This window comes from Podarcis gaigeae (assembly GCF_964106915.1).
Source record: "Podarcis gaigeae genome assembly, chromosome: 1".
In the NCBI taxonomy this organism is placed as follows: Eukaryota; Metazoa; Chordata; class Lepidosauria; order Squamata; family Lacertidae; genus Podarcis; species Podarcis gaigeae.
The window spans coordinates 4460202-4481703 of NC_139678.1; the positions used below are offsets into that span (position 1 = coordinate 4460202).

The following is a 21502-nucleotide window of genomic DNA, read 5'->3' on the forward strand; positions in this document are numbered from 1 at the left end:
TCGTTTTTTTGATGTTGAGGTTCAAACCATATTTTGCGCTCTCCTCTTTCACCCTCATTAAAAGGTTCTTTAATTCCTCCTCACTTTCTGCCATCAAGGTTGTGTCACCTGCTTATCTGAGGTTGTTGATATTTCTTCCGGCGATCTTGATTCCGGCTTGGGATTACCACTGTACAAAGTCACTGCAAGGTGTTAACTTTGCAGAGTTTCCCCATCTAAGCAACAAGAGCGGCTCTCTTGTTTAATCTCTCGTCTAAAGTCTCAAAGAAGGCCAGTGATAAATCCTATTTCATACCATTCATTGTGGTGCAATTAATCCTCCAGAAGCTATACAACGAAAGTGCCAGGCACACCTCTGGGAAAAGGGAGTTTCGCAGCTTAGGGGCCACCACAATGAAGGTCCTGTCCTTGGACACAGACACAGCAGGTCATAGGTTCAGTCAACTGGTTAATTTTTAACATCGGCCGTGGTTACCAAAATTTTAGGTGCCTTCAGCGGATGGAGGAAAACGTTGGGAAGTGGGCAGCATGGAAAAGTAGAGAATAATAACCCTCTTTCAAGCAAGCAGTGTAGCAAGTTCCTTTAAGTATGAAGAAAACCACACTCCTGAATTGACGGATTTGTTTGCCAAGAAGCCCGTAATCTTATCAGCAGATAAGTGCACAGGGCTGGATCTGGTGGTTCCCCCACCCTCTGACAAGGTGTTGAAAAATTCCCCAGGATTCCCTGATAGCTTGGTTAGGGGAGCGTGAGCAGGCCTGAACCTTCTGCTCCACAGCTGCCTTTCTGTTGAAATTGGGTGGCAAAAGGAGTATAGTGGTACCTCTGGTTGTGAACGGGATCCGTTCTGGAGTCCTGTTCACAACATGAGCAGAACGCAGTCTGCACGGGTAACGATTCGCCATGTCTGTGCATGCGCATGGCTGGGGAAACCCAGCCAGATGGGCGGGGTACAAATAAATTATTATTATTATTATTTATTATTATTTTGCACATCTGCGCATGCGTGTGGCTGAGGAAACCCAGCCAGATGGTCGTGGTACAAATTATTATTATTATTAGTATTATTATTATTTTCCACGTCTGCACATGTGCGAGCGGCAAGACCCGGAAGTAACCCTTTCTGGTACTTCCGGGTTGCTGCGGGACGCAACCTGAAAAAACGTATCATGAAGCAAACGCAACACGAGGTGTGACTGTACCAGTGAATGCCGCAAACTTGCAATTTCGGCAGTGATGCAGTTGGAGGGGCCCTCCAAAGGTCATGTAATCCAGCCCCCTGCACTGCAGGAATCACAGCTAGATAATCTCTGGCAGATGATCTTACAACCTCTGCATAAAAACCTCCAGCGAAGGAGAGTCCATCACCTCCCGAGGGAATCTGTTCCACTGTTGAACACCTCTTGTCTTCAGAAACTTCTTCCTAATGTTTAGTCACAATCTCCTTTGTTGTCATCTGACGCCATTGGTTTGGTGTCCTGCAGGGAATAAGCTCGCACTGTTATGTAGTGTAGCTGCCGGAAGATCCTCATTCAGAAGGAGCGATGAAGCTAGAGCCGGGTCTTCCACAAATGCTGGAAGAGGGCAACAGCTGAGGGCGTCGGCATGGCCCATCGATTTCCCTGGGCGATGGATGAGCCGGTAGTGGTAGGCAGCCAGGAAAACAGTCCATCGCAACATGCGTGGCGAGAGGACCGGTGGAGTTGGACGATCACCGGCGAGGAGGCCCAGGAGTGGCTTGTGGTCAGTGATGAGGTCAAAAGTCCTGCCATAGAGGTATTCATGGAACCTCTTCACTCCAGCCACAAGTGCCAGTGCCTCCTTGTCGAGCTGGCTGTAATTCCGTTTCGTCGGAGATAGCGTCCTGGAAAAGTAGGCGAGTGGTGCTTCTCTTCCGTCTGGAAAACGGTGACTAAGGACAGCACCGATGCCAAAAGGTGAGGCGTCGCAGGCAAGGACCAGCGGCCTGGATTCACTGTACTGTACCAGCACGCTGTCTGATGAAAGGAGAGCCTTGACCGCGTTGAAGGCCGCCGTCTCCCGATAACCCCAGGCCCAAGGCGTCTTAGTGCTAAGGAGTCGGTGAAGAGGCTCAGCCACTGTGGCTTTGTGGGGCAGGAACATGTTATAAAAGTTCAGCAGCCCCAGGAACGCCTGCAACTCCGTCTTGTTCTTTGGGATGGGGGCCTGCTGGATAGCGTGGATCTTGGATGTGGTCGGGTGAAGGCCGGAGGCATCGATAAGATAGCCCAGGAACTCTACCTGTGGAACGGCGATCTGGCACTTCTCCCTCTTTACCTTGAGCCCGGCCTCTTGGAACCTGGTCAGCATGGCACGGAGGCTCTGCACGTTGGCCACCCGGGAATTGTCAAAATGAAGGCATTGGCTCGGTGTTACGTCTGGTGGCCTAATATGGACGATGCCATCACTGCCTGGGTGTCCGCTTGTCAAGCGTGCCAAGAGTCGAAGCCTGCACCACCGGCAGCTAAGGGACACACCTGGGAGACGCCAAAGACACCCTGGTCGAGGGTGCACATCGATCTGGCTGGCCCCTTTCACGGCCGGACCTTTATGGTAGTGGTGGACGCCTATTCCAAATGGCTGGAGGTTGCCCTGATGCCCTCCACCACTACAGAAGCCGTCATCCGGGTGCTGCGAGGCCTGTTTGCAACGCATGGGTGTCCTGATGTCCTTGTCTCTGACAACGGACCGCAGTTCACGTCAGGCACGTTTGAGCGGTATCTTTTGGGACTGGGCATCCGCCATGCCCTAACGGCACCCTTTCATCCATCCAGCAACGGGCAAGCGGAAAGAATGGTGCGCTCGGCAAAAGAGGCACTGGCGCGCCTGGACCGGGGAGACTGGCATGAGCGGGTCGCCGAATACTTGTTCGTGCAACACATCACCCCTCATGCGGCCACAGGGCGGAGTCCTGCTGAACTGCTTATGGGCCGCCGCCTCAGGTCACCGCTCGACCGGCTACACCCGGACTTTGCCGTGGCTGAACCCCCAGACTGTGCCAATGCGCCACGGTCATTTGTCCCAGGAAACCAGGTCTTTGCCCGGAACTATGTGGGGGACATTCCTTGGGTGCCAGCCACAGTAGTGGGAGTCACTGGACCTCGCTCATACCAGGTGGCACTCGAAGACGGACGCTTGTGGCGACGGCACATAGACCAGCTTAGGCGCAGGGTTGGGGACTTGGACACTACCGTGGGGCCCCCAACTGCGCTTGCGGCTCCAGAAGAGACACGTACAGATGGCGAGGCCCCATCTACACCTCCCTCGCAAACTGCCAGCGTGGAGCCGAACCAAGCCGTTTCAGAGGGTCTGCCAGACTTACCACAGACTCAGACCACTCCACTTGCAGAGGCTCCACCCACAGCAGCGGATCCAGGGGAGTTGGTTCCAACGCCACCTAGGGTCGCACCACAGCCTCAGCAAGAACTGTGTGGCCCTCCAGACTTGGCTACCAGTCCCCGGCGGTCTGGCAGAGTTCCCAAGCGCCCAACTTATTTAAAGGACTATGTTGTTGGACATGTATCACTGTTGGTCTAAGTATGGGAAATGTAACCAATATGCTTTTGTGCCTAATTGAACCATTACGCGTAGTGCTGTATATAAGGAAACCATTACGATTGTAACTAACGCCTTATCTCGGTGGGGAGGGGTGTTATGTAGTGAAGTTTCACCCTGGTCCAGCAGGGGGATACTGTATATAGTTTTCACTCAGGTCTGTAGATAGTTTTCCCTCAGGTCCACGTCAGTTATTTTAGGTGGGAAACTCTGGGCTGTTGTTGCTACAATGTTGACAGTCGGCTGCCTATAAAAGCAGGCCGGCTGAGCTGTTTGCAGTCAGTTCTATTCCAACTTAACACGCACCATCTTCTATACAGCAACCCTTCAGATATTTGAAGATGGCTCTCCTGTCACCTGTTGGCCTTCTCTTTTCCAGGCTAAACGTACCCGACTCCCTCAACCGTTCCTCAACCGATGTCTTTTCGTTCTTGGGAAATCTCCTTTTAGTCTTCCTTTGCGAAAAGTTTCACCAGTGTAATAAACGAAAATCTGCACTCAGGGCAGTTCACAGAATAAAATACAAGATAAAAACACAGGTAAATATGTAAAACAAAACAGCAAAACAGTAACGCCTCCCCCTTTCCCATAGACACATTTAAAAGGAACCTTTCTGCCTCTAGTTTAAAAATATGTAATGAAGGCGCCACGTAAACCTCCACAAGGAGAGCATCCCACAGACGGGGAGCCACTGCAGAGAAGGCCCCGTTCTTGGGTTGCCACCCTCTGGACCTCAGACTGGCCTCAGATGATGAGCGCAGGGTCCAGATGGGTTACGTTCCTTTCTGCTGAATTAAAAAGTTTTGCAGCCTTTCCCCCCTAGGGCAGTTGCTCCAAGCTCCTTGATCATTACGGTTGCCTTTTTCTGAACCTTGTTAGCTCTCCAGATCTGGCACTCTGTTTGATCAATGGTTGTAACTATTTTTCTCCCCAAGGTCTGGGCTCCCTGCGCCAGCTGTAAACCACCGAAGTCATGCCATGGCCAAAAAGGAATGGATGCGCAACCCCTTTCTCTCTCCTCTTCTTATGGGCTACCTACATGTCTGCAACAAGGCAGGCAGAGGACATGGTGCCCTTGGAACAGCTCAGCAACTTGCAAACATCCAAAGCGTCTTTGGTTTATTTTCGGAGAGACAGTGAGTATTTTTCCCCATCTGCGTTTTTATTCTTTCTTCAAAATAATATTTATTACTTTTAAAAGGAAAAAAGACAGAAGAGAAAAAACAAAAGAGAGAGAGAGAGAGAGAGAGAGAAAAGACAATACAATACAATATATAAACAATACAAAACACAACCTAAACCCATTAAACTAAACACATTAAACTAAACTAAACCAAACCCACTCCCTAACCCTAACCCTAACCCTAACCCTAAATAAAACAAAACAAAAACTATTTTTTAAAAAATACATCCCCCCTTTTCGATACTCTTTCTCTATTCTCTATCATATTATAAATAACATTTTTTTTAACCTTATGTTAACATTAAAACTAAAATACTTATATATGCTTTACTCCTTATAACATTTCTGCTAAATCCATAAAATATCAATCCACCATTTTTCTATCACTCATTAATTTTGCGATATTTCTATATATAAACTTTAAATTTTCCAATCTTCTTCCATCAACTCCCATCTGCGTTTTTTATTGCATTTGGTTAGTAGTGTTGGTTTGTTGCTGCAATTTAATGGATTTGTATCGCACCTTTCTCCCAAGCCGGGATTCAAGGCGGCTTGCAACATTTAAAAACTATGTTATAAAATACAAAGTAATAAAAAGAAACGTATTAAAAACAGTAGCTGAAAATCAGAACCAGCAATTAAAATCCAGTTTGCCCTGACAGCAACCCAGTGATCAGCCTCATGTGCACTTTAGTTTCTAAAAGGCCTGTCTGAGCAGGAAAGTTTTAGCCTGAAAGAGGCAGCCAGTCTAACTTCTCTTGGGAGAGAATTTCACAACATATGAGCTCTGGGAGTGAGGTTTGGAAGAGAGGTTCTTCCTGGGTTATTTGTGGGGCATAGGAATTTGTGCAATTTCCCCCCCCAAAATATATTTCGGCCCTCCACAAATTCTGAGGAACAGTCGACCGGCCCTCTGCTGAAAAAGTTTGCTGAGCCCTGTAATATACCTATTAAATGTGGAAACATGGACTTAGCAGATGGGCAATGAAAGCAGATCAAGTTTGGGAGCCTTGATGGTTGCAACTACAAGGCCTTGATGGTTGTACTACAAGGCAAAACCACCTTGTGACTGGGAAGATCTCACTGTCTGTCAGGGAACTGTCGGAGGCAGAGGCGGAGGGAAGGCTCCAGAGGGATGTCGGAGAGGGTCCCAGTAGGGAGAGAGGCAGCCCATCTGCTGGGGAAGGAAATCAGCGTAGCACCAGTGGAGAAGGGGGGCAGATGGGGGAATCGGAGAGGAGGCTCCAGGACTCCTCGCTGGAGACCAGCGGGGAGAGCACGGGTCCTCTGCTGCCCACACCCTCCCTGCGCAGAAGACTTCCGCGCAGGGAGAGTAGGAGGAGACTTGGCGTCAAAGAGCTTCTTTGCTGGAAGAAGTTCAAGAAACGCCCACTGACGGATTCTGCCAGCGACTGAGACAGCCACGAAGTGAAAGGCTGTCCAGACAGAAAGGGTTCAACCAGGCAACTTAGCCAGGAGTGGCGGCAACTTACGCACGAGCAGCCCCTAGAACCATTACACTGTCCTTTTTGCATTAGTGCGAGGATTTCAGATTCAGTTATAATTTCTTGTGGCGAGTGCTGCATTTTGACTCCGGCTTTTGCATTTAATTTACATTTGGTGGGGGAGCTGGTGGCAGCCCCCCCTCCCCGCTGCATCAGAAAGCCCTGTGAAGCCCTGCGCACATTAAACAGCGTCCCAGAAATGTTGTTTTTTTAAATCATATTTTATTAGGTTTTACAAAAGTTAACAACAATAAAAATTAACTAAAATCACAAAACAACAAACACTCACATCAAAAATACAAACAAAAAGACGGAAAAGAAAAGAAAAACATAAAAAAGAAAATTTAGCATAAAAGAACTCTCTTTCAAGTTAATACCCTTCCAAATCTTATTTTCCTTGCTTCCACCCGCCTTCCTTTCTTGTATTCCACTTTAAAAATTAATTCAGCAATATCATATTATTCAAATTCATCCTTTATCCTTCCCTTTATACTCTTATTTATCTTAATCACTAGAACCCCTTCATTTCATTTACAATGCCCTTAGCATTCATAAATTTTACAATGTTTTTGTAAATAAACTTTAAACTTCTTCCAGTCCTCTTCTAAACAGCGTTCCAGAAATGTTTTTGCAATAATCGCAATTGTTCTTGTGAAGCAGAGCAGGCTCTTGTTTATCTTCCAGCTTCTCCATCTGCTGAGATGTTCCTGGAACAGCTGGAGAAATCCACAGAAGCGCTCCGAGATTATGGGATTTCAGTCCTCAAGGTACAAGGAAGTGTCATTCCCCCCCCCCCCCCGCCTGGTAAACAACCAAGGAAGTCTTTCTATTTATTTCAAGCCCCTAGAAGGACTAACTGGTGTCTTTCTTCTTGCAAATGTTCCGTGGGGCTATTTGGCCATAGGTTGCCCGCAGATTCCTGGCAAAAGTTTTTCTCTGTTGCTCCAAACAAGAAATGGATCTAGAAAGCTGTTTTATGCAAGTTAGAGCATTTGCCTGCCTGGCTCAGCCTTGCATTGTTCAGCCTTCATCAACTATTGGGGGGGTGTGTGTGTCACGACTTTGTTCCATTGTTGTTTTTATTACACATTTTGTGTCTTTGATCTTGTGTTTTTATGCTGTGGATTGCCCTGAGATCTACGGATGAAGGGTGGTATGCAAAGTTGGTTGTTGTTGTTGTTATTATTATTAATAATAATAATAATAATAATTTGTGCTAAAATTGTTTTAATGGGGGATGGGGTTTTGACTTGGGTGGGTGTTGTTTTCTATGGAGGTGGGGTTGTTTTAAATTGTTTTTCAATGTTATATGTCGATTTGGATTTTTGTGGGGCAGGAAATTTTTTAGGGGCTTTTTCTTGGGGAGTGTATATTTTATTCGTTTGCTTACATTAGTATTGCTAATTGTTTTGATTATTTTTATTACATATTTTGTGCTGTGACTTTGTGTTGTGAACCACTCTGAGACCTACAGGTATAGGGTGGTGGTATAATAATAATAATAATAATAATAATAATAATAATAATAATAATAATGCTGTGTGAACAATAACAAGCACATAGCCAGGAGCATAGCATTGTCTTTCAGACACCTACCGGAGTGAGAAGCAAGGGGAGCCCGACCTTACATTCTGTACAGTTGAATTTGCTCTTAAGAGCCACCTGTTTGTGATGCTTACCGTATTTTTTGCTCTATAAGATGCACTTTTCCCCTCCTAAGAAGTAAGGGGAAATGTTTCCTGCTTGGCAGGGGGTTGGACTCGATGGCCCTTGTGGTCTCTTCCAACTCGATGATTCTATGATCCTATTCTATGATTCTATGTGTGTGCATCTTATGGAGCGAATGCAGGCGGGAGGCTCTGCTCAGCGCTCCCTTTAAAGAGCTGTGTGGAGCATGTGTGCGGCTCTTGGGGGCTTTTCCCTGAAGAGGGAGAAGGGCTGTTCTTCTCCCTCTTTGGGGAAAAGCCCCCAAGAGGGAACCCCCCGCACACACGCTCCGCATGCTCTTTAAAGGGAGCGCGGCTCTTGGGGGAGCCTTCATCCCGCTGCCCTGAAGAGGCTTTGCCTGGCTATCCCAGAAGGCAGTTCCCTCTTGCTGTTCTGGCTTTTCGGTTTCAGAATATTTTTTTTCTTGTTTTCCTCCTCCAAAAACTAGGTGCGTCTTATAGTCTGGTGTGTCTTACAGAGTGAAAAATACGGTATTTATCATTCTGTCCAGATAATAAGAGTTAATATAAGCTCGTAAGTGCAAGTGTATTCCAGACATTTTTGCCTAAGTTATTTCAGCGAAGACCTGAGCATGCCTGACTTCTTCCCCACAGGTCAACTGTCACAGCGGAAAAGCATCCAGTTACTGCAGAGATGACAGCTCAGAGGGGAAGGCATACCTGTTCAGGTGAGTGGTTGATCTGAGTGCAAATGAATAAGAATGATGGCTCTGCATATTGATATAGATTTGGGGAGGGACCCCCCCTAAACCCTAGAAGTTAATAAATGGTAGGATTTTGATTATTTGAGATGTGGATGAAAGTACAAGCTGCAGAACTGTGCCAGACAAGGAATACCTAGGCTATCTTCTACAAACCGCCCTGGCTGGCCTAGCGAAGAACAAATCTGTTCACATGACAAAGGGCGTTGGTGATGGACCATCTGAGAGGAATCCTTTGGCAGACAGCTGTTGCCAAGGTGATGGGGTGTGTGAAGGGACAGGAAAAGAGAGTTTTTAGTAGGGTGTTCTGGGAAGAAGTAGGGGAGAGAAGAAAGGCTGGGATCCATCTTGGGCCGGCTGGCTGAAGGCTGGCTGCATTGCTGCGGATGCCAAGACGCTGTTGCTGTAAGATCTGGACTCCATGCATACTGAAGGTGTAAATAGGTGAATAAATCACATTTCTTAAAGCTATGACAGTCTCTGCCGTGTCTCAATTCTCCAAAGGAATACAGACCCTGGGTGAACACGCCCCACCCCCCCAGGATCTTGCCATTGCTCAGCAGAGAGTTGGGGCGGCACCCAACTTTTGTAACAAAAATATTTTAAATGGTCCAGAATCGAGGTAATGGACCCCAGGGTGCCTTATAAATCAAGCATCGCTGGGCCTTGTTTTCTTTTCGTTTTCCAGTGTATTTGTTGTTCAAATTCGGCTCGAGCAAATTTTTACGCCGAAAGCAGTTTGAGAACCTCTGACTTTGGCTGTATCAGGCCCAGAGCCTACGACTTGCTGGTCAGAAGGTCGGCGGTTTGAATCCCCGCGACGGGGTGAGCTCCCGTTGCTCGGTCCCTGCTCCTGCCAACCTAGCAGTTCGAAAGCACGTCAAAGTGCAAGTAGATAAATAGGTACCGCTCCGGTGGGAAGGTAAACGGCGTTTCCGTGCGCTGCTCTGGTTCGCCAGAAGTGGCTTAGTCCTGCTGGCCACATGACCCGGAAGCTGTATGCGGCTCCCTTGGCCAATAAAGCGAGATGAGTGCCGCAACCCCAGAGTCGGTCACTACTGGACCTAATGGTCAGGGGTCCCTTTACCTTTAAGTTATTAAGGAGGGACGCAGGTGGCGCTGTGGGTTAAACCACAGAGCCTAGGACTTGCTGATCAGAAGGTCGGTGGTTCGAATCCCCGTGACGGGGTGAGCTCTCGTTGCTCAGTCCCTGCTCCTGCCTACCTAGCAGTTTGAAATCATGTCACAGTGCAAGTAGACAAATAGGTACTGCTCTGGCGGGAAGGTAAACGGCGTTTCCGTGCCCTGCTCTGGTTCGCCAGAAGCGGCTTAGCTGTACACCGGCTCCCTCGGCCAATAAAGCGAGATCAGCGCCGCACAACCCCAGAGTCGGTCACAACTGGACCCAATGGTCAGGGGTCCCTTTACCTTTATCTCCCTCTCACGTTCTTCTCCCTACTTCCAGGGGACACACGCTGCTTCGTGAGCTCCCCACGGACGCCTTGTTCAGTGTGGATGCCATTGTGGCCAACGTGCTCTTGTGAGTCCTTTCGACATCTGCTTGATTGGTGTCTGTTCCTTTGCAGCCACCTGCCTGCTTTTTGTGTGAAAAGAGGGTTGTGACAGCAGATTTGTTCTGAGTCAGTGACAGCTGCGCGTGGGGGAACTGGAGGTGACCGACTTGTAGAATCAGAGAACTGTAGAATTGGAAGGGAACCTCAGGGATTCTCTAGTCTAACTCCCAGCAAATCAGGACTCAAAGCTGACAGATGGTCATCCGACCTCTGTTCAAAATCCTCCAAGTCCACCATCTCCCGAGGGAGTCCGTCCCACTGTCCAACAGTTCTTCCTCTTGGAAAGTTCTTCGTAATATTTAGTCGCAGTCTACTTCCTTGTCATTTGAACCCATTGCTTTGGGTTCCCCCCTCCGGAGCAGCGGAAAACAAGCTTGCTCTGTCTTCCATTGGCCCAAAGCTCTGTCCCAGGGCTGGATTTAGGTTTGATGAGGCCCTCAGCTACTGAAGGTAATGGGGCTTTTTCAGTGTCCAGCTGCCCTTTGTCAACAACAAATGGTCGCTGTTTTTTGCGTTGAATATTTTCTATAAGGTAATTGATGGACCTGATAGGTATCTCAAGCCATTTGCTCATGTTGCCATGCAACCAGTCCATGCAGAATGTAGGCACCCTCTACAGTGGTACCTCGGGTTAAGTACTTAATTTGTTCCGGAGGTGTGTTCTTAACCTGAAACTGTTTTTAACCTGAAGCACCACTTTAGCTAATGGGGCCTCCTGCTGCTGCCGCACCGCCGGAGCACGATTTCTGTTCTCATCCTGAAGCAAAGTTCTTAACCTGAAGCACTATTTCTGGGTTAGTGGAGTCCGTAACCTGAAGCGTATGTAACCTGAGGTACCACTGTATATAGAAATGAGCAAACCAGTGATATTTGAGGGAGCAGGCTAGCAGGCGGGGCCCATGACTTACATCATAGGAGCCCACACAACACAAAACACTGTTGCTGGGTGTAGGTTTTATTTTATTTGGTTTTTATGTTATATTTTGGAAATGTACATCCAGTTTTGTTTCTCCTTTAAAATTTTTGCCCCCCCCCCCCCCATGAGAGTGAGGCCCTGAGCTATAGCTTGTTTAGCTTATACGTAAATCCGGCACGGCCCAGTCCACATTCCCACCATGCATTTAAAGCACTACGAAACCACTTTCAAGCAGTCCTGGTGTCCCCAAAGGAATTCTGGGAGCTGTAGTTTGATAAAAGTGATGAGAGCTGCAATTCCCAGAGTTTCCTGCGAAGAAGGATTGATTGTTGAGCCACTTTCCTCAGCCCCTCTCACCCCAGCTGCCTCAAATCAGTGACCCTCAGGCCCACGGGACAAATACAACCAAAACCTGCCCTCCCTCATCTTCCTCGAGTGTTTATGGCCTGGCTGTAACGTGTCCTAGAAGTCTGATAATTGATTTTGCTCACCCGGATAGAGAATAGAGAGCAGTGTGTGCATGCAGAAAATAATTTCTGCACAAAGGTAAAAAGTAGGTTGTTTTGCTCCGCCCACCTTTGCCTCTGCCCACCCCTGGAATGTGGCCCTCGGGGCTTGCCAAGAAGCAGATGTGGCCCTCAATATGAAAAAGCTTCCCTGGTTTACACGTCGCTCGCTGTGTCTCCTTCTCAGCGCTCTCCTCTTCAACGAAGTGAAATACGTCGCCACTGTGGCAGACCTCCAGAAGCTGGAAGACACTCTGAAGGGCCACCGGAACCTGGTCTTTGCCTATGTGCAGGCTGTTGGGACGGCAGGTAATAAATTGGGCAACTTTGCTCGGCCGTGGAGGGTTCCCTTGTCTGTTTCCTCCCTCCAGCTCCAAAGTTTGTGGAATCAGCTGCTGCAGAGCCTTGCTTTTGGTTATAAAGGCAGTGGTTGAACCACTTTGAGCCAAAGGAGGATGGTCTGGGATATCTGAAAGGCCATATTTGTCCCCTACGATCCTGCCTGGGCTCTGAGATCTTCAGGGAAGGCCCCTCTCTCAGTCTTTCCACCCTCCTGGAGGAGCCAAGAGAGGGCCTTCTCGGTGGTGGCTCCTTCCAGCCAACTTTGGAACTGGCTCCCCACCCCTTGTTGTCCTCCCGCAGGCAGGTGAAGATTGTTTTATTCCGACAGGCCTTTGCAGAAACCACTTGAAGCCTCTCAATTGCTTTTCTTTGATTTGCTCGTTGCAAGCAGCTCAAAGTCTTGAAATTTTGATAATAAACCTGATTTGCAATGGGGGTTGAAGAATTTTGAATGCAGCTGTAAATACGAGTCCCTAAGTGCAAATGTCTTTCTCTTAGAGCACAGAGCATTGATGGAGGCTGCTTTCGTCTACGACTCTCTTAAGTTTGCCTTAACCACTGAAGTGATGGTTTTGAGGAGCATTCGGTATGTATTTGACACACACACGGAGGGAGGCTGTGTAGCAGGGTAGGCAACCTAAGGCCGTGGGCCGGATGTGGCCCAATCGCCTTCTCAATCTGGCCCACGGATGGTCCAGGAATCAGCTTGTTTTTACATGAGTAGAATGTGTGCTTTTATTTAAAATGCATTTCTGGGTTATTTGTGGGGCATAGGAATTCATTCATTTTTTTTTCTTCCAAAATATAGTCCGCCCCCCCCCCAAGGTCTGAGGGACAGTGAACCGGCCCCCTGCTGAAAAAGTTTGCTGACCCCTGGGTGTTCCTTTTGCACCAGCAAATAATTGGAATAATTGGGTGCCTTCTTCCCGCCTTAGATCAAATCTACGCTTCCAGGTGCCATAAGAAAGCGGCAGAGATAGCGCAGGATAGTGCGCACCCCGGAAATGATCTCTTTCAGCTTCTGCCTTCTGGAAGAAGGTACAGGGTTATAAAGGCCAGGACTAGCCACCTGAGAAACAGTTTCTACACAAATGCAATTCTGCTTCTAAACGCAGCATAAGGGGTCTCTATAGTATAGTGGATTTTAAAATGGGGTTTCAGAGTTTTTAGGGGCTTTTGAATGTTTTATGTACCGTATTTTTCGCTCTATAAGACGCACCAGACCACAAGATGCACCTAGTTTTTGGAGGAGGAAAACAAGTGGAAAAAATATTCTGAATCTCAGAAGCCAGAACAGCAAGAGGGATCGCTGCGCAGTGAAAGCAGTGATCCCTCTTGCTGTTCTGGCTTCTGGGATAGCTGCGCAGCCTGCGTTCGCTCCATAAGACGCACACACATCTCCCCTAACTTTTTAGGAGGGGAAAAGTGAGTCTTATAGAGCAAAAAATACGGTAGTTTTTCAATTTCATTGTTCTGCATGGGACAATGACAATAAAGATATTATATTGTATATCATATTCTGGCTCCAGTTTGGCGTTTTTGCAAAGGTGGACAAATGCTACCTGGCTGTGTTTCTGGGCATGTCTGCATTTAGGAATGCAAGCTCATGGGAGGCCAGGCCGGATCATGTACTGATGCTCTTGTCTCTCCCTCCTGCAGCAGTGGAGAGCCGGACGTGCCGAGCTCAAAGCTCTTTTTCTGCCACTGCAAAGTGGCCACGGATCTGGACCAGCCGTGCCGGAGGACTCTGATGGGGCAGCTTCTGACCACCCTGAACATCCACAGGTTCCTGAAGCTGATGGCGGAGCCCCTCGTGGTACGGTTGGTGGTGGCCTCCGTCCCCCCTTCACCCGCACCCACTTATCCTGAGCTTTCTTCAAAGGCCTATTGGATTATAGAATCATAGAGCTGCAAAGGGACACCCGAGGGTCATGTAGTCCAACTCCGTGCAATGCAGGGATCTCAGGTCAAGCATCCATGACAGATGGCCATCCAACCTCTGCTTAAAAAGGAGGCATGGGAAGCAGCTGTCTATCCTTGCCAAGTCCCCCCCCCCCCAGCATCCTCTCCGAAAAATGTTGGATCGGGACCCGGGAGGCCAAAGTTCAAATCCCCCACTTAGCTATGAAGCTCCTATTTAACTCCTTTGTTTGGAATCATGAGGACTAGAAACTTGTTTATTTATTTTCAAATGACCTATTCTTTATTTCAGCAATTCCCAACCCCCCAGTATATATTTATTTATAAGGAAACGTTGTTGTTTAGTCGTGTCCGACTCTTGGTGACCCCCTGGACCAGAGCACGCCAGGCACTCCTGTCTTCCACTGACCGCAGTTTGGTCAAACTTATGCTGGTTGCTTCGAGAACACTATCCAACCATCTCGTCCTCTGTCGTCCCCTTCTCCTTGTGCCCTCCATCTTTCCCAGCATCAGGGTCTCTTCTCATGAGGTGGCCAAAGTAATGGAGCCTCAGCTTCAGGATCTGTCCTTCCAGTGAGCACTCAGGGCTGATTTACTCCAGAATGGAGAGGTTTGATCTTCTTGCAGTCCATGGGACTCTCAAGAGTCTCCTCCAGCACCAGAATTCAAAAGCATCAATTCTTCGGCGATCAGCCTTTTTTATGGTCCAGCTCTCACTTCCATATATCACTACTGGGAAAACCATAGCTTTAACTGTTGGCAAGGTGATGTCTCTGCTTTATTTATTCCAACCCCCCAGTATATATTTATTTCTATGGAGACATAGCACAATATAATAACAGGTGCCCAATGAAGCAAAACATAAGTAAGGGGAGTATCTGGGACTAAGCATATAGGAACAGGTTTCCACACCAAAATCAAACACAATAAATTCCTATCACAGAGTTCCCACCATCTAAGTAAGCTTAGCCATACAACCAGGGAGGCTCACCTGGCGCCTTCACGAAGGAGCGTCTCCACCCCCATCGTTCTGCCTGGACACTGAGGCCCAGCGCCGAGGGCCTTCTGGCGGTTCCCTCATTGCGAGAAGCCAAGTTACAGGGAACCAGACAGAGGGCCTTCTCGGTAGTGGCGCCCGCCCTGTGGAAAGCCCTCCCAACAGATGTCAAGGAGATAAAGAACTACATTAACTTTTAGAAGACATCTGAAGGCAGCCCTGTATTAGGAAGTTTTTAATGTTTAATGTTGTGTTCTGTTTTCTTATATTCTGTTGGAAGCCGCCCAGAGTGGCTGGGGCAGCCCAGTCCAGGTGGGCAGGGTACATAAAGTAAATTATTATTATTAGTAATAGTAGTGGTAATAAAAATTATTACTATTTTATCTTTAGGTGGCTAGCAAAAATGTTCCTCTTACCCCAGGCCTTTGGCTAATTAAACAACCTGCCCTCTTAATCTGGAGTGTGCATGTGTTGTTGTTTTGTTTGTTTTTATGTTGTATATTTTTGCGTTGTGTATTATGTTGTGTATTTTTGTGTTTTGATATTGTCAACTGCCCTGTGATCCTCCAGTATAGAAACTTAATAAACAACAGCAACACATGCATACATACATACATACATACATACAACGTCCCAGATTTTACAAATGATAATTTTGGCAGCAGTTAAGAGGCGTTGTCTGACTTCTCAGGCTTCTGTTAGTACAATTTTATTAACATATCTGAACAGTAAAAGTACAGCCAACTATTGCTTCAAAGAACTCAAATTTGCCACTGCGTTTTTCTGTTTGTTTGCTTAAAGAAGGTAGATTTCCAGGGGACCACTGAGTACAGTATTACAGAGGTACCTCGGGTTAAGTACTTAATTCGTTCCGGAGGTCCGTTCTTGACCTGAAACTGTTCTTAACCTGAAGCACCACTTTAGCTAATGGGGCCTCCTGCTGCTGCCGCGCCGCTGGAGCACGATTTCTGTTCTCAACCTGAAGCATAGTTCTTAACCTGAAGCACTATTTCTGGTTTAGCGGAGTCTGTAACCTGAAGTGTATGTAACCCGAGGTACCACTGTATTACGTCTTGGGAGGAGGCAGGCAGTAGCCAAATAAATTTGGGAATCTTTGGTGTATTTACCCTGAAATGGCCTCTCTCCTGCAGGCAGAGGCTACGCAAGACCCAGAAAAGGTTTCCACCACTCACCTCCAGCTGGGCCTCCCGCTGATCTTCATCCTGGCTCACGAGGAAACCTTGGAGGCAGATAAAGGAACTGCAGAGTTTGTGGCCTGGCAGCTGCTGGGCAAGGCTGGAATCCTCCTCCTGTCAAGGTATTTGAGGACAAGATGTATTTAATTTGGGGAAGGGGAGAAGAAGATGGGTGGGTTTCTTTTTAACAATTTATAACCTAAGCGCCACCAATCAATCCTGCAGAAGTTAATCGAAACAAGTCTGTCAAAAAAGGGGAGTAACAATAAAGTATGAAAGAGACAGTTTACTAGAAGTGAAAAAGAAAATCGTGTAAAGGATAAAGGGAGTCAAACAGAGGGAAAGAAAAATGGAAATATGGTATATTTGTATTTTTGGGGGGGGTTGTTTGTTTTTGTTCTTTTTATGTGTTTATGTTGTAAATAAATTCAGTTTAAAAAGGGGGGGGAGATGGGTGAATTTCTGAGATATCTTCTCACTGTGGGAGCTGACCATCTGCACAGACGCATGAAGGGCCCGGTGCTATGCACATTTACACAGAAGTAAGTCCCGCTGAGCAATGACAAACCTAGACAGCATCTTAAAAAGCAGAGACATCACCTTGCCAACAAAGGTCTGTATAGTTAAAGCTATGGTTTTCCCAGTAGTGATGGATGGAAGTGAGAGCTGGACCATAAAGAAGGCTGATCGCTAAAGAATGGATGCTTTTGAATTCTGGTGCTGGAGGAGACTCTGGAGAATCCCATGGACTGCAAGAAGATCCAACCTCTCCATTCTGAAGGAAATCAGCCCTGAGTGCTCACTGGAAGGACAGATCCTGAAGCTGAGGCTCCAAGACTTTGGCCGCCTCATGAGAAGAGAAGACTCCCTGGAAAAGACCCTGATGTTGGGAAAGATGGCGGGCGCAAGGAGAAGGGGACAACAGAGGATGAGACGGTTTGACAGTGTTCTCGAAGCTACCAGCATGAGTTTGACCAAACTGTGGGAGGCAGTGGAAGACAGGAGTGCCTGGCGTGTTCTGGTCCATGGAGTCATGAAGAGTCAGACACGACTAAACGACTAAACAACAACAACAAAGTCCCACTGAGTTCTTCCTGACAATAAACTGAAGGTGTGCCTGGACTAGATGGGCCTCCTTGGGCCTGATACTGCGGCCAGGCTCTCCTTAGGTTCTTAAAGGCAGGTCATAGATCAGCAGGTGCAACAGGGGGAGCGATGATAACAGCCTTTGATTTGATTTCATTTATTGTACTTCTGTGCCACTGTCCATTCAGATGAATCCCAAATTGACTTACAAACAAGAAATAAAAGTAACATAATGGAACATCACAAATACAGCACAGATCACACAAAATAATGAACAAATCATCAATAAAACAATCTATGGAACACTGTTAATAAAGTAGCAACTAAAAATTAAGCTAAACACCACAGTTGCAGCAGTCATTTTATATCATCAAATCAGCAGGGCATTTATAATCCGTAAAACAATATTAAGTTCATATACACACTCTCCGTGCCTTTGAGAGGTTTGCTGCCACAACTGGCTGTTAAAACCAATTCTTAACTCTAGTCCTGCTAGGTAGAAAGGAGAGAGTTAGCTCTAGAAATGTGAGCGTTTTTAGCCATTTTGGGCAGCGTTCACAACCTTTCCCCCACTTTCTAACCCACAGCTGAATGGTAGAGAAGTCCAGTCCAGCCACAGGAGAGCTGGCCCTTAGATCTATAATAATAATAATATAATAATAATAATAATAATAATAATTTATTATTTGTACCCCGCCCATCTGGCTGGGTTTCCCCAGCCACACTGGGCAGCTTCCACAAAGACCAAAAATACACTAAGATGTCAACATTAAAAACTTCCCTGAACAGGGCTGCCTTCAGATGTCTTCTGAATGTCAGGTAGTTGTTTATCTATTTCACATCTGATGGGAGGGCGTTCCGCAGGGAGGGCGCCACCACCAAGAAGTCCCTCTGCCTGGCTCCCTGTAGCTTTGCTTCTCGCAGTGAGGGAATCGCCAGAAGGTCCTCGGTGTTGGACCTCAGTGTCTGGGCAGAACAATGAGTGTGGAGACGCTCTTTCAGGTCTACTGGGCCGAGGCCGTTTAGGGCTTTAAAGGTCAACACCAACACTTTGAATTGTGCTCGGAAACGTACTGGGAGCCAATGTAGGTCTTTCAAAACCGGTGTTATGTGGTCTCAGCAGCCGCCTCCAGTCACCAGTCTTATTTACATGCCTCATTTCAGATTTTAATACCTCGTTTTTATCTTGAAAGGAGCTCCATCAGCTTGGATGTTCTTCCCCAGTGTAACGTCGCCCTCAAGACACCTGAGGAGGTTAGTTCGTTGTCGCTGGTGTCATTAAGACTCCCTCTCTGTTTTGCCACCTGCAGTGGGCCTGTTCAGTTGCAAGTTCCATTGCAGCAAATGGGACTTACTCCCGGGTAAATGTGTTCAGGCTTGCAGCTTTGACTGGTTTCAATGATCTGGTATTTCCGCAGGGTGTGCCTGTTAAATACTTGGTTCTGAAAGACGTGGATGAGATCATAGCCTTGGTGGAAAACGGCAAGGAGAGCGAACCCACACAGGAAGAGGAGGAGGAAGAAGAGGAGGAGGAGGAGGAGGAAGATGGTGAGAACTACGAACAAGGTAGATTTACTAATTCATTTTATTTGGTAAAAAAATTTTACGCCGCTTGATGGTTGAAGGAAAAATCCAAAATGGCTTACAGAGAGAGTAAGGCAATAAATATAAACAACTCTCAAAACATTCAAAAGGTAAAATCAGCACTAAACAGATGAAAACATTCTCTATGTCTGAAGACGGTTTGGAAACTTCAGCTGGTGCAGAATTCAGCGGCCAGGCTGCTCACCGGAACAAGACGGTTTGAGCATATTGCACCGATCCTGGTCCGACTGCACTGGCTACCAATTAGTTTCTGGGCCCAATTCAAAGTTCTGGTTTTGACCTATAAAACTTTAAACAGCTCAGGACTGCAATACCTCAAGGACACCTCTTCCCATATGAACCTAGCCAGTCCCTGAGATCACCTTCTGAGGCCCTTTTGCTTTGTGTGCCTCCTCTAGAGGTCCAGAGGGTGGCAACACGAGAACGGGGCCTTCTCTGCAGTGGCTCCCTGTCTGTGGAATGCTCTCCCCAGGGAAGTTTTCCTGGCGCCTTCATTATACACCTTTAGGCGCCAGGCAAAAATGTTCCTTTTTAACCAAGCCTTTGGTTGACCTGATCAACGTCCTATACCCTTTTAAAATGTGGCTCTTTTTGAGGGAGTGGGGTATTATTGGGTTAGTGCTTTTATTTTTATTTTATATACTGTGATCTTTTTATGTGAATCGCCCTGAGACCTTTGGGTATTGGGCGGTATATAAATTCAGTCAATCAACCAACCAACCAACCAACCAACCAACCAACCGGTTTATCTAAATAAAATTGTCTTTAGCAGGTGCTGAAAAGATGACGGCAAAGTTGCCTGCTTGATATCAATAGGCAGAGAGTTCCAGAGTACGTTTGCTTGTACGTTTCCGAGCACAATTCAAAGTGAGGTGCTGACCTTGAAAGCCCTAAAGGGCCTCGGTCCAGTATACCTGAAGGAGCGTCTCCTCCCCCATCGTCCTACCCGGACACTGAGGTCCAGCTCCGAGGGCCTTCTGGCGGTTCCCTGATTGCAAGGTTACAGGGAACCAGGCAGAGGGTCTTCTCAGTGGTGGCACCCACCTGTGGAATGCCCTACTATCAGATGTCCAGGAAATAAGCAACTATCTTACTTTTAGAAGACATCTGAAGGCAGCCCTGTTTTGGGGAGTTTTTATTGTTTGAAGTTTTATTCTGTTTTTAGTCCTCTGTTGGGAGCCGCCCAGAGTGGCTGGGGAAACCCAGCCAGATGGGCAGGGTAGAAATAATAAATTATAATTTTTATTATATTATTGCTTCCGCAGTAAAAGTAATTGATAGCTTCACCCTCCATGAAGTCGTGGGGCGCTTTCTGAACCCTGCCGAAAGCATGCAGCGGGTGTTTTCCTTGTCTTGAGAAAGAGCCTGTGTTTTTTGCCCTGCAGAGATCCAGGACGACGAGGTGGTGGAATCGGTCGTCAGGGACCGGAAGCGTGATCTTCCCCTTGAGCACATCCAGACCCTGACGGAAGACTCCTTCGCCCCTGCTCTGGCAAAGACCAACTCCACGGCCGTGCTCTTCTATGCCAGCTGTAAGTCAACAGCCTCAAATAGCTCCGCGTTTCACCTTTCCAGGAACCATCTCTCTCTGTTCTGCTGCTGTTTCTTAGATTTGACCTTTCCTCTAGCGCGAATGTTGAATGGGGCGCTGGCGTGGAAATCCAGCATCTTTGGAATTCCAGGGCCCAGCAAATGTTCTGGGTATTGCTGTATTTTCTGAACAAAAACCATAATAACACAATTTGACAATTCACATTTGAATACACTGATATACCTATGACTACACCTTTTAAACAATATTTCCCCACCTCTCCCTCCTCCCCCTACTTCCCACCACTATCCGCCTTATTGCATAAATATCCCTTCCAGATTTCTTCATACTTATCCAGCCTTAATTTACGTTGACATGCAGTTCGTTCGTATGTAGATAATCTGTCCATATTATCAATCCATGTGCTCAATGGAATCTTTTTGCGGCTCTTCCAATTCATCAAAACAAGTTTTTTTGCTTCTAATATAGCACGGTACATCCGTTTGTTTTTTTTTACCCCTTGTAATCTCCCACGTTTCCGGAATATAGTTTAGAATTAAATTCAGTTCCCCTAAATAACAATTTCTTTTTATTACTCTTGCTATAAATATCCTCACCTCGCACCGAAATGATCTTATCATCGGGAAGTTAATCATCATATGTACTAAGTTCGCATTTTTACTCCCACATCTCCCGCAGTTGTCTGCATTTGTTATTTTCTTCTGGTAAAGTTTTGCTGGAGTCAATTGCACAATTTATTCAGGCTGCAAAATCCCTGTACGCTTTTGGTATGGACTTCCCATTTGTATGGAACTTTGCCTGCCTGCAGAGCAGAGCTGAGGGATTTCTGGGGACCTGGAATAACAGGATCTCCTTTTCTTTTTCCTCTTGGCCTCAGGGGAAGCCGTCTCCCTGGTCGTGATGCAGTCCTACGCCGAAGTGGCTGCCCGTCTGCAAGGTATGGAGGCCAGCTAGCAATTTCACTGACACACAGATTGCAGCTCACACACAGGACCCCCCCCCCCCAGAGTGATGTAGGGCTTCCCCTATAGCCTTCTGCTCAGGCACACAAGTGGGGTGACTATCTTGGGCCAACAGGCCAGCTGGCAGAAGGTCAGTTTTTACAGGACCGCCTC

The 21502-nt window shown here is 47.1% G+C and overlaps 1 protein-coding gene across 2 annotated transcripts in view; it reads left to right on the top strand.

Annotated features, from left to right (window-relative positions):
• Nucleotides 1–21502, top strand: part of TXNDC16 (thioredoxin domain containing 16) — a 50946-nt gene that overhangs the window by 13967 nt on the left and 15477 nt on the right. For both annotated transcript variants that reach the window (XM_083733074.1, XM_083733073.1), the window contains exons 3-14: nucleotides 4513–4713; nucleotides 6950–7032; nucleotides 8587–8660; nucleotides 10159–10233; nucleotides 11877–11998; nucleotides 12530–12617; nucleotides 13691–13847; nucleotides 16100–16266; nucleotides 18424–18484; nucleotides 18649–18796; nucleotides 20221–20367; nucleotides 21265–21324. In XM_083733074.1, the coding sequence (XP_083589200.1) occupies nucleotides 4551–4713; nucleotides 6950–7032; nucleotides 8587–8660; nucleotides 10159–10233; nucleotides 11877–11998; nucleotides 12530–12617; nucleotides 13691–13847; nucleotides 16100–16266; nucleotides 18424–18484; nucleotides 18649–18796; nucleotides 20221–20367; nucleotides 21265–21324 (1345 nt within the window). In that variant the 5' untranslated portion in view covers nucleotides 4513–4550. The remainder of the gene's footprint in view (nucleotides 1–4512; nucleotides 4714–6949; nucleotides 7033–8586; nucleotides 8661–10158; nucleotides 10234–11876; nucleotides 11999–12529; nucleotides 12618–13690; nucleotides 13848–16099; nucleotides 16267–18423; nucleotides 18485–18648; nucleotides 18797–20220; nucleotides 20368–21264; nucleotides 21325–21502) is intronic.